The sequence below is a fragment of the Xyrauchen texanus genome, chromosome 17 (genome assembly GCF_025860055.1).
Source record: "Xyrauchen texanus isolate HMW12.3.18 chromosome 17, RBS_HiC_50CHRs, whole genome shotgun sequence".
Lineage (NCBI taxonomy): Eukaryota > Metazoa > Chordata > Actinopteri > Cypriniformes > Catostomidae > Xyrauchen > Xyrauchen texanus.
This window is the reverse complement of record NC_068292.1, coordinates 19,860,791-19,873,703: the sequence shown is the minus strand read 5'-3', so window position 1 is coordinate 19,873,703 and position 12,913 is coordinate 19,860,791. Positions and strand designations below refer to the sequence as shown.

Below are 12,913 nucleotides of genomic sequence, written 5' to 3'. Positions count from 1 at the left end.
TGCATTGTTATTACAATCAATCAACACAGTAACATACATACACAGATAAGTCATGACAGGTTTTAAACCAGCAGATCAGTGATAAAAGAGGTGATTCTATATTCTTTGCCCACAGGTGGTAGGGCAAAGGATGTATGATGGATGAAAAGAGGGAAGAGTTGCTTTTTCTGCTATTCTGTCTTTTCTGTACTTTCTTAGTCTTTAGCTCTCTGCAATGAGGCCCCCTCACACACAGTTGCATTTAATGTGTTTATCTTAATTTTGAATTGCTCTGCATTGTGTTGAGAATCACATGCAAATCTGTGGTTGCTCTGTACAGTTGTATGATGAACAAGCATGAGAAAGGGTGACCATGCTGCTCACACAAGCATTTGAACTCACTCCCCTGTGTGAGGGTGGAGACAGAGTAACATGGCAACATTCACCAGAACCAGAAAGCAAGATCTCTGCTTTTCCTGCTTTTGCTTGTGGGTTGAAGGTGCCAGTGTGTGCACAGCTCAGGGTGTGGGGGGTTTGTTCAGTGGGCCTAAAGTACACAGTGAGTGGAGAGTTTAGTTTAGAAAGTGAGAGCACAAGGTCTATACTATGATTAGGCCAGGAATTGCCAGACTTTTGAACTGCAGTGTAAAGTTTGGGCCACATAGCAGCTTATTCTGGCCAAGAACTTTCAACTTTCTAGACTGCCTGACATGGAAGGTACCTGATCCAGCATGCAACACCTTCTTGTGTAATTGTTCCATTCTTGGCCAATAAAGTGGAGCAGAATTTCTGACAAATGTCAAAAGTTTGGCTCTACAAGGCTAGCTGTGTAGTAATATTGTGTTGAGCTGTCCACCCACAAAATAACCCAAGAGAGAAAGCCCAGCTCTCTCCCACAAATACAGTATTCATCTGCATTCATTTTGACAACAAAACATATGCATGCATGGTGCTTTACTGCCCATACCATATGCTGTTTGATTTCACATGTTTCAAATGTAGAAATCTACAGTTTTCAAGACAGGCCTGGAAATTGTTTTGGGTGTTGGTAGCAAAGGAAAGGAAAATATGCACAGTGAATGTTCAAGTTGGCTCATTCTGAATATTTCTGAAACTAAAGTGACGGTTCTGTGATTAGAGGCATTATAAGAGAGTAGATAGTAAAGCACTGAACATGGTAATAAAAAATGTAATGCTGTTGTTACAACTCCTAAGCACATAGATGAGTCATGGGATATTACGCAAGAAGGGAGTTAAAGACTGATATATGACTCCTGTGAAAGATTATTGGGTGGAATTCTGAGATCCATAAACATCGCATGTCTCACACCCTTAGTCTTTGGTAAATAAGGTTCTCCTGATTCTAGATAAAAAACAAAACAAATACTTTGAAGGTACAATCCATACAATTGATATTAATATGTTTTGTTTTGTCATTCATTTTTAGAATTTGGCATATACTAATGACATATTTGCTTTACAGTTCATTTAAAGGAATATTCCTTGTTCAATACAAGTTAAGCTTGTGGCTTTTATTGATTACCACAACATTTTATTTTGACTAGCCCCTACTAAAAAATAGCAAAAATCTTGGTTCCAGTGAGGCACTTACAATGGAAGTGAATGGGGGCAAATCCGTAAATGTAAAAATACTCAATGTTTCTAAAGTATAGCCACAAGACATAAACAATATGCATGTAAACATGATTTTACTGTGATAAAATATTTACTATCCTTTCCTGTGTAACATTATAGCCAATTTCACAACTTTGTTGCCATGTCTCTATGGGGGTAACCCCCCCCCCATGATTAAAACAAGCAAGTACAACGTCCCCAATATTTATACCATGATCAATCAAAATTTTGAATTCTTCATACTGTAACCCCCTCCAGTGTTCAAGCCAAATTTACGCCGTTGCCTAAAATGACTGTAGAAATTATGATTTAAACAACTTTACACCTCAAATATCAAATAATTAATGAGTCTTAACAGAAGAATTAATGTGTGCTTTCATAAAATTATAAGCTTAAAATTTCTGCTTTTAAAACCTCCACTGTAACCTAGATTTTTGCTGTTTTTAAAGAAAAGGAGGGACGAGTCTAAATAGATTTTTGTGGTAATCAACATTATGGCACAAATGCTGTCGAATGAGCTTTACTTCTATTGATCCCGGAATATTCCTTTAATTTCATGATGCATTGAATTTCTATAAACTGATATTACATATAGGCTAATCTTTTCCCCTCCTCATGTGTCTCTATTTTCCATTTCAGTTTCTAACAAGCACCACTTTGTAGATGGTGGACTGCTCTACCAGTTCAGGATGAATTTCAGGCGGCGACGACGATTAATGGAACTTTTGAACGAGCACTGTCATGGCATACCGGAGAACCATGACAGCCCGTTCTGTCTGCGCAAACAGGGCTCTGAGGGGGGAAACACCAGCTTCCTCTCAGGTTAGTTCAAAATCATAAAGGAAATCCAGAGAATGAATATACAAATAAGTTAGGTTAACCCAAGGTGTGAGATATTTTATGTAGAATAAATGTTGTGATCATACTGTGATTTTCAGTAGTCTGCAGTTACATTGCTGGTGAAAGTGAAAGTATTTATACTGCATTGAGAAAGTATTTTGTGAAATTTATCTCAATTGATTTAGTGGACATAATTTAGCTCATATATGGTCATAGATGGACTATAAATATATGGACATAATAGCATGCAGATTATTTTTCTGTTGATGCTGAAAAATATTATGCTTACATGTTAGTGGAGTTTGGGTGACCTCAAAAATTTACTTCTATATTGTAGTAAGATGCAGAGTAAGCACTAAAAGAAAATAATACATAATCTGGAAAGCAATTAATACATATAAAATGTTAATAACTATTAAATATTAAAGAAATATGAATTATTAATAAATATTATATAATATTATTGTTGACATATAATTAGTAAATATAATAATAACTATCTGTAAAAATAAAAAAAATAAATAAATAGATATCAACGAAATGCACATATTGAATATGAATCTGTTTGGTAACCTTGTAAGGTTGGGGTTCTGCCTGAAGGGACCATGGCTGTATTGGCCTGCCTCTGTGTATTTTGTACTCCCTTTGTGTGAGCACACGGGTCCGGTTGTTTGGGGACGTCATGCACATGTTACCGTCGTGCGCATGTTACCGCCATGCACTCTCTGGTGATGTCATGGTGCTGTCAACCTGTTAGGTTGGTTTTTGTCTAATGAGGCCTGTGGCATCAACGTTCCCTGTCTGTTTTTGTCAAAGCATGTTTACGTTTTGCCCTTATGTGTTTCAGGTGTCGCTAGCATGCTGAATCAGCATTTCCCTGGGAACCCTGATTATTTCCATGGGAACGCTGATCATTACTGCCTTCAGCTGCGAGTGGCACCTGCCTCTTGTTTGTTTCCTCGCTTTTTTAAATCCCGTTGTGTGTCATGTCAGATGCTGGATCATTGTTATTCTGTTGTGTGTTTTGCTGCATTGTTTGAAGGAGACCAATGTGATGTTTAATGTTTGCTGTCTTGTTATTGTGTTGTTTCGAGTTGGAGATCTCTTGTTTGTTGTTGGTTGCCTATCTCTAGAAGTGTGGTTACATTCTAGTGCGCCTTTGCCAGATATTGTTGACCCAGTTCCCTTGGAGGAGGATTCCTTGGACTCTGCCTGTGTTGGTGGAGAAACTTGCCTGGGCTTTGCTTTGTTTAAAAAGGAACCTTTTGTTTTTAATAAATCCTATTGATTGTTTTCCTCTGTATTTGGGTCCTGACTCTCACCCCCTTGATGGAATCTCAGGTCCATATGTGCTATCACAGAAGTTAAAATGTTGATCAATATCTATACATACTAGGTTTCTAGATTTCTTACTTCCATATCCAAATGTCTATAACCCTATATCTCTCACTCTCTCGCTCTCTCTCTTCCCCCCAGTAAGCCCCTCTAAAGAGATAAAGGTGGTGTCAGCAGTAAGGCGGAGCAGTATGAGCAGTAGTTGTGGCAGCAATGGTTACTATAGCAGCAGTCCCACACTTATATGCAGCCCCCCTGTGATCTGCAACCCCAAGTCTGGTAAGAAAAGTTTAAAAAAACTCAATTTAAAAAAACTCAAAGATGGAGAAAATGATTGCATTTCAGTCTAGACAACTCTGGGAATAAATTTAAAAGTATTATAATGGATATGAAAAGTTAGTAGGTCTTGTCAGACTAAACCTGCTTACGCTACAAATGCTAGAGCTAAAAACATACAAAGACATGCTGTGTTGAGCATGCAAGACATGTTGCTGCTGCACAATTCAACATATATAAAATCTCACTTGAAGCAGATATAGACAAGTGGTTCAGGGGAGGAGGAGGGTTGCAGGGTGAAAACTCTTGTAGAGCGCTACAGTGAGACCAGTTTACTTGCAAATGTTAGATAAAGGGAGTATTCAAGTTGATTGGCTAACAGATTTCATGTCAAAGGACCTATCAGTTTGCACCATGGAGAGTGCAAGCCGATTGGTTAACAAATTACATGTCAAAAAATATATAATCTTTCCCCATTTCATGACTGAACTGATTTGAATATAATAATAAAATAAAAAATTATCTTAATAATAACGTGCACAATAAGGCCAGACAGCAAATAGGGTTCATTTTGATTTCCCTTTTCTTTAGCTTTTTCTTAACCTCCACTTTTACATCGGTTTGCCAGCCAGCATAAGCTTTAGTTTCTATTTACACCCTCTCTCTGCTCTGACACTTTTTATGGTACAAATATCTGGCCCCACTTTGAGGGGAGGGTAGAGTCACATGGGGTAACCTCCTTGTGGTAGGGATTAGTGGTTCTCGCTCTCAATGGGGTGCATGGTAAGTTGTGCATGGATTGCGGAGAGTAGCATGAGCCTCCACATGCGGAGTCTCCGCGGTGTCATGCACAATGAGCCACGTGATAAGATGCACGGATTGACTGTCTCAGAAGAGGAGGCAACTGAGACATGTCCTCCACCACACGGATTGAGGTGAGTAACCGCGCCACCACGAGGACCTACTAAGAGGGTACAAAATTTCACCCATTCCAAATTGGGAGAAAAGGGGATAAAAAATAAAAAAACAGTCAAAAACCAAATGCTGTTCATACAGATACCCAAGCTCTTATGATTGCACAATGATGAAACGCAAGGGAGAGTGTTATAGCTTTCTTGAAGATTTGTTTACAACGTATCACTGTTTGTTTCACAGAACATGCTGTGTAGAGAGTCTTAAATATGTGTTCAGTTACAGTAAACGCATGGTTTGTTTCTGCAGAGCTTTGTGGGAGGGTCAGAAGGTTGTATGTATGTGTGCTTTCAGGCCATAAAAACCACATCAGCTAGTTCTCTCTCTGTTCCACTTGGCCTCGCTCCACTGTATTTGTGCCTGTTGACAGTGATTCCAAGAGGTGTCAGCCATTTATTTCCCATGAACTTCTTCACCTCCTGACAGAGATTTTCCATGGTAACTCTCAAATTATTATTATTATTATATGTATGCCCCTCTCAGTGTTTGTGAAGCAGAATTAGCAGAATTTTTTTTGGGCAATATTTGCTCCCTGGAATATGGCATTTTATCTCCATGTAGGTAATTAAAAAAATATCTTGTCTATATACAGTATGTGAAACACTTTCATTCAGTTAGTTAAATTAAATAAATTATCAATCTGAAAAATATTGCCTTTTAACTATAAAATCAAAACAAATACAAAAGTAGCTGTAAATGATGTACAAGATATCATAGCACAATAAATACTCTATGCTAAAATGCATATTCAGTTATTGGCCGGTCTTTATGTTAGATTATACTGGCTACCTTTGATAGATTTAGATTTTTCTTATTTTTTTTTGTTAAATAATTGCAGTTGTTTCCCCTCACATTTCAGTGTAGATTTAATAGTTTTTCATTAAAAATTATTTAATTACTTCATTAGCTGCACATTCAACCACACTCAGCTCTGAGACAGTGAATTCATATATATGACAGCTACAGTTCACTACGGTGTCTGCAAAGCATAACTGGATCGACCTAGAGTGGAATATTTTGACATAAGTCAAAAATATTATCTACTATGACTGAATCAACCTGAACATATTAGCCTAGACCAACAAAACCTATTTTTAAGGGTTAGGTCAGGTAGAAATAAATCCTTAAGGTAACAATTGCACTTTTTACAACATTTTACAATGTATGAAAAATATATCAAATTTTACATTACATAAAAATAAAAGGCATGCACTACGGGGTAATTTTTCCACTCATATTTTAAATACATGGGCATTTTTTGTCCCTTTATGAAATCTTTACAAGTCCTTGTAAATTTCTGAACATGGTGTCTACCTGATTACATATTGTAAGGATATTGTCTTCGGTCATTTTTAGCTTTTATTTACAGAACAGAAAAATTTATTTACAGAACAGGAAAAGTAATTGGGACGGATTATAACTAACTAAATATGCACACCATTTCTATCCTGCTGTGTCACAATCCGTTTTATCCCAGTCAGTGTGCCTGTGTGAAGAAAGAGTAGATGAGGGAATAAACTCTCTGACCCATAAAAACTCTCAGGCTGAGAACCTTGAACGGAGTGTGTACACGTGTTGAGTGTGTTTGTTTATGAGTCTGGCAGGAACACATGGTCCCCTTAAGGAAAAGCAGGGAGCACAGCCAACAGACAGAAGGGCAGAAGAGCATTTTATATTCATTTTATATACGGACGTTTGAATGGCGAGCTCTGCGCACTTTGCTACTTTTAATACTTTTTATGTCATAAACCACTGAGATTCGATACTATCTGATTCTTAACTGTTCTTTGAAGACAATATGTCAAAGAATTCAAACTCCTCAGGCTCTGGAGACATTAAAAGCCACTTACGTGCTCAAGCTGAAGCCAGTGAGCAACAGGCTGAAAGCCCAGGACTAAATATGGCCAGTGAGGTGAAAGAGATCCAGCGTCAACTGTTGAACATGTCGGCAATGCTAACGAAGGTCATTAATTAGATCAGGTGGGGTTTATTTGGGACCCGAGCTCTTCTAATAACGTCACATCACTATCATGTGGTCAGTGGTGGATGATCAGACTCCGATTGCTGCCATCTCACGGCGAAAAAGCGTTTTATATGATACAATGGGATTATCATTTTAAGATTTTGGAAATATACGGGTTCGGGAATACTTTTATTGGATGGATTAAGTTACTTTATAGACACCCGGTAGCAGTGGTACAAACAAATGGATTAATTTCAGATTATTTTACTCTGGACAGGGGCACCCACAGGGTTGCCCTCTTTTCCCATTATTGTTCTGACTTGCCCTGGAACCATTAGCAGCCAGGATAAGAAAGGAAGATGATTTTCCAGGGGTGGTAGCGGGAGGTATGGCGCATAAACTTGTTTTATACAGATGATATTTTATTATTCGTCTCTGAACCCACTATGCCTTGCCTCCACAGAATTATTCATTCCTTTTGTAAATTCTGAGGATACAGAGACAATTGGTCTTAATCCAAAGGTTTGGAGTAGTAAAAAATCCCAGATTACATTTCAATGAAGTTCATAAATCGATTGACAAAGGTGGGCTAGGCCTACCCAAGATTTAGTTTTATTATTATTAGGGCTGTCGATTTAACATGTTAAATCAGTGCGATTAATTTGACAAAAAATAACACGTTAAAAAAATGTATGCAATTAATGGCACCATAATAAGGAAGATTCCTGAGAAATGCAAGCTTGTAATACCATCTGTTTACTCCAGATGGCAGTAAGTGAAATTTAAGCTGTAAGAGCAACACACAGTTTATACAGTGAAGAAAACACTTCAGTAGGCAGAACAACGAAAGCTTGCGTTACATTCTTGCGTTCAAAACACTTGAAGGAGCGCAAATGTGAACTAAGGGATCTCAAGGTGTGTTTAAAGATTGAGTATTAAACTATATTTAACTTGAAACAGTGAACTAAACGTTTTCTGTTTATGACACATCACACCCGAGACGCTACACAAGCATGTCTGACTGTCGAACTGATTGACAAATCCACTTGTGAAATGGATTGCTGTGAACTGTATGCCAATGATTGACTTATGATCAATAATATGGTAGTAAACAATACATTGTATTCTAAAGACGCTTTTTGTTTTGTCTTATCAATTATTAACTCTTCTGCTACAAGAATGTAATGCATTTTAATTATCTGATTTTTATTAAAATTATATATATATTTATATTTATTTATTTATTTTTTTTAAATATGTAAAGGTAGCTATGTATAATTATATACTGATATAAATATGTATAATCTTTCTATATTGAATTATTGTTATATGAGGGGCTTTCTCAGCAAATATCTGTATATGTGACTGATCGCGATTAATTAATCGGGACACCATGTAATTAATTCGATTAAAATTTGTAATCGATTGATAGCCCTAATTATTATGCATTTGGTCTCAGGCATTTGGTTCATTGGTCACTTCCACTTGAGTGATGTTCGGGGGAAGGGGATTAATGTATATAATTGATTCCATATTTTATGTTGTGTTTGTCTGTCTTGTGGATGGTATCAATAAGAACTGTTAATAAAATTACAAAAAAAAGAGTGACACTGGGTGGATCCCACATGACTCACCCCTTTACTAAAACAAAGCTCTCCCTGCTCTGCATACAGCCTGAGGTTCTCTATTAAAACAAGATCTCCTCTTTGTCCAAGAACAACTTGGTTGTTCCTAGATGCAAACTGACAAAATAGAATTTTAAGTAATTACATGTTGTATATTTGCTCTTGATTGTTGCTCCAGACATTGTGTGGTTTACTTCTGTGTAATTTTACATGAAATAATGGTATGTAAGGAGATGAGAATGCTCTTGGTTTGGCAGTAGCGTTGCCTAGCTCTGGTTGGTCACTGTGCTCATCCAATCCCGGAATCTCTCTGCTTTCCTCCTATAATCAATGCAAATAAAATAAACACAAGAGAAAAAGTGAAAAAGAGAGAATGAAAGAAACCCAGTCAGACACAGACCTAATAAAGTAACTGTTTTACATCGTGGGTCCAAAATGAACACCTGTGAAGCTGCAAAGAGTGTTGGGCAAGCTACTCCAAAAATTTAGTTCAGTGGTTTACGAGGACATTTTTATTGATTACAAACTGGTAATTACAAGGGTATTATGCTATAAATCTGGTATTTCTAGTGTCCACATAATTCAAATTGCTTAAAAAAACATTCTAAACAATGTTTTTTGTTTTGAAAATATAAAAATGCAGAGGGTTAGGTTTTTGAGGGTTTGATTTTGGGGTGGGGTTAGGGCATAGAACAGGGGTGGGCAACTATTTTGTCCACATCAGGCTTTAAGTAGGGCATAGGTGGCCACATTGTATTCCTTTTGAGATACAATGTTCTGCATTGATTTTGGTTATATAAGGGTGCTAGCCTGCCATTGGGAGCAACTTGGTGTTCAGTGTCTTGCCCAAGGACACTTCGGCATGTGGAGTCATGTGGGCCAGGAATCAAACCACCAAACCTGCGATTGGTGGCCGACCCACTCTACCATCTGAGCCACAGACGCACCGAAAGTTACTCACTAGTAAAATATTTTTAGAAATTTCAATATAATAAATGGTTTAAATCTTTTTGAATGGAAATAGTATGACTTTTATTGATTTTAAGCTTTGTAAGAAATTTAAATCAAAGATCTACAAACCTAAAGAAAACATCAGTGACTGTTGTCTAATAACAAATTTCACCTCTTCGAATATGTACTGTCCGAAGCTTATTTTCTAGTACTCCCATAACTTACTCCTACATCACAGACCTGCCTTCAAATCAACAAAAAGAAAACCTGAGGAACAAATTAAGAGTGCGTTTTTTTTTTTTTTTTTGAGAAGCGGAGACTGGTTTGAACATAATACTGCAAATGACACAATGACCTCCAAATACGTTAGGGAATATACAGGTAAAGCTTACATTAAATCAATACAAAATGCACACAACCTCCATAACCTTTCCACGTGTCTGTCTCTCTCTCTCTCTCTCTCTCTCTCTCTCTCTCTCTCTCTCTCTCTCTCTCTCTCTCTCTCTCTCTCTCTCTCTCTCTCTCTCTCTCTGTCTCTCTTATATTCCTCTCTGTTTCTGTGCTTTTCTCTTGTCTTGTAACTAAAGATTCTTAGTCCCTCTTACACACAATCCTCTCGCTTTGTTTGATAAAGGATGTGTCATTGTATGTGACTTTGAAGGGGGGATGGAGGTGCATGGCCATGTGCTCTCTTTATGCACACTACATTTATCTTATGTTGATTGTGATTTCCTTGTATAATTTTTTTGTTTTCTAAATTTGCAGAATCTGCCAGATGTTCATCATTTTTTACATAATTATTTTTATTATGTCCATAATAAATTGCTTCTGTTTTCTTATTTAAAAAATGTATGGTAACTTAATAGCTAAATTTCATAACGAGTTGGTCTTTCAGCTCAGCCAATCCGAAGTCAGTCAGCAGCTTTGGCGTTTGATCCAGAATAGTGGCCAAATGGTTCAGGGTTTAGCTCACTTATTACATTACAGATGCAGAGAGGAGGGTAATTAGAACCTCTTCCGTGTTAAATTAGTCCATCACAGTGACCCCATTACCTCATTACTTGATAAAAAACAAGCTTTCAGCCCCTCATTACAGCACTCTTTCTTTCTGTTTCTGAAGAACCACATGTTTTGTTTCAGGATGTCTCTTTGTTGACTTTTTAATGTGAGAGATTGTGATTGTGAGAGAACTGTAGCATTACGCAAGGTGAGGAGTAAAGTACATTTTTGTTAGTGTTGCTGTAATGAATAGATAATCTTCACTTGTAATCCTTTTTAATAGCCAAATTATCTTTTATTTTTGGAAAAGAAATGAAAACAGGCTAGAGTTAATGACTGAGGAACATTGTCTGTATGTCTTTATTCACAGTCCTGAAGAGACAAGTGAGCCCAGAGGAACTTCAGACCTCTGGTGGACCTTACATAAAGAAGACATTCACAGTAAGTCACACATACACAAACAAATGCACACATGCTCGCCGAATCTGCTCAGACTCCAAGCTCTAACTGCATTTTAAGTGTGTTTGGTTCTGAGAATCCATTTACGGGGAGGAAAGGTTCACAACTAATAATAGTGAGAGGAAGTTTTTTCCTGGATGCACGTAGAGATGTCGATGTTGTTCCAATCCTTAACAGGATCAACAGGAAGAGCTAAGTCCAGATAAGGATCCAGGTCAATGAATCTGAAATTTCATTCTGTCTTCAGCTGTCATTTAGCTTACTTAAAGCCTGATGAAATGGCTTGAAGAGGATAGGTTTCTTTACATTTGTTAATGTATTTCCTATTGAAACAGGAAGATGAGTCAGGAGATATCTGGACATTATAAATAGTTACTAGGCTTTATGTCACAGCCCAGAATTATTATTTGCTACTTGCTATTGATAGTCAGAAGTAGGTGGTATTATAACTAGAGAGCATTTTATTTAACTAAATTAGTGAGTTTAAGATGAGTCATCAGTATTTTTGCTCCAGTTTCTTGGAAGAGATACACTGAACATGTTTTGAATGTCTGCGTAAGAAGTACATTTTGGTCAACCTTTAGATGAACAAGAGCATATTTTACTCACTGAGTCTCTGCATTGGCTCTGTAAGCATTTGAGCTAGAACTGAATAGGTTATGTGTGTGTCTGCAGATTGTTGGAGATGCAGTTGGCTGGGGCTTTGTGGTGAGAGGAAGTAAACCCTGCCACATCCAGGCAGTGGACCCTGGCGGCCCCGCTGTAGCAGCTGGAATGAAGGTACAGTATTAATCAGTATATGTCCATATCGTGTAAAGGTTGAAGGTTGTATTCACTTATTTCTCTGTAAAACAGTTAAAGGATGGGCAAGGAGGAGGCGAGAACCGGCTTGTCAACATAAATAATAATTTACTAAGAAACTTAACATACACAACATAAACAAACACACATGCGGAAAGGCCAACACAGTGCGAAAGGGAGAGAGAGAGGAGAGAGAGAAAAAGCTCACTCACCGGTTCTCTGATGTACCGTCGCGTGGTCCTCGAACACTCCTCCACACTCAGGTGGACAACAGCCGCTCCAACCCCGGGCGAACCGGAGTGAAACCGTCGACCCCCAGCGGGTAGAACGCGCCTCCGCTTTTCTGGCGGCAAATGGGGACATTCCTCCGCCCCTGGCAGCGGCTCTACCGCTCCGGGCGGTCGGAGAGTTTCTTCCCTCCTCCCCTCGCGGACGGCGGTCTTCCCTCGACCCCTCCGCGTCTCTGGGGACGGCAGGGCACTCCTCCGCCCCCGGCAGCGGCTCCCTCTCTCCAGGCGGTTGGGGTATCCAGTCCCCACTTGCCCCGCGGACGACGGCCGTACCCCGCATCCGGGCGGTCGGGCTACTCCGTCACCCGGCAGATGGCAGCGACGCTCCCCTGGGTGGACGGCAGTGTCGAGGACTCTGCGACGGGCATCCCTCCTCCTTCCCGGGTTTCGGCACCAATGTAAAACAGTTAAAGGATGGGCAAGGAGGAGGCGAGAACCGGCTTGTCAACATAAATAATAATTTAATAAGAAACTTAAAACACAACATAAACAAACACAAACGCGGACATGCCCGTAATTCTCTCTCTCTCGAACAATCGTCACCGGCCGCCTTTATCCCTCGCGCGCCTCATCAGGCCGATTGGGGACCGGGCGCGCGATATTCCGACCCGGCCCCGCCCCCCTCCGCTCCACATGCTCCATATTTTTTTCTATTCTGTTTTATTACTGTAAGTACATGAGTTGTGTGGTGTACATCCAGTAGATGAAGTTGCAGTTTACAAACAAAGGCTCGGCATGACAATTCCAGGTTCTTAAGGTACCCTAGAAAAGAGACCAAAAGTGCTGTG

The 12,913-nt window shown here is 38.9% G+C and overlaps 1 protein-coding gene across 4 annotated transcripts in view; it reads left to right on the top strand.

Annotated features, from left to right (window-relative positions):
• LOC127657905 (DEP domain-containing mTOR-interacting protein-like) overlaps positions 1–12,913 on the top strand; it is a 39,138-nt gene that overhangs the window by 18,206 nt on the left and 8,019 nt on the right. For 2 of the 4 annotated variants that reach the window (XM_052146884.1, XM_052146882.1), the window contains 4 exons: positions 2,254–2,436; positions 3,931–4,068; positions 10,946–11,016; positions 11,710–11,814. In XM_052146884.1, coding sequence (XP_052002844.1) covers positions 2,254–2,436; positions 3,931–4,068; positions 10,946–11,016; positions 11,710–11,814 — 497 coding nt within the window. Of the gene's footprint in view, positions 1–2,253; positions 2,437–3,930; positions 4,069–5,331; positions 5,476–10,945; positions 11,017–11,709; positions 11,815–12,913 lie in introns of those variants that run through there. The other 2 variants (XR_007972334.1, XM_052146885.1) reach the window with 2 other exon arrangements.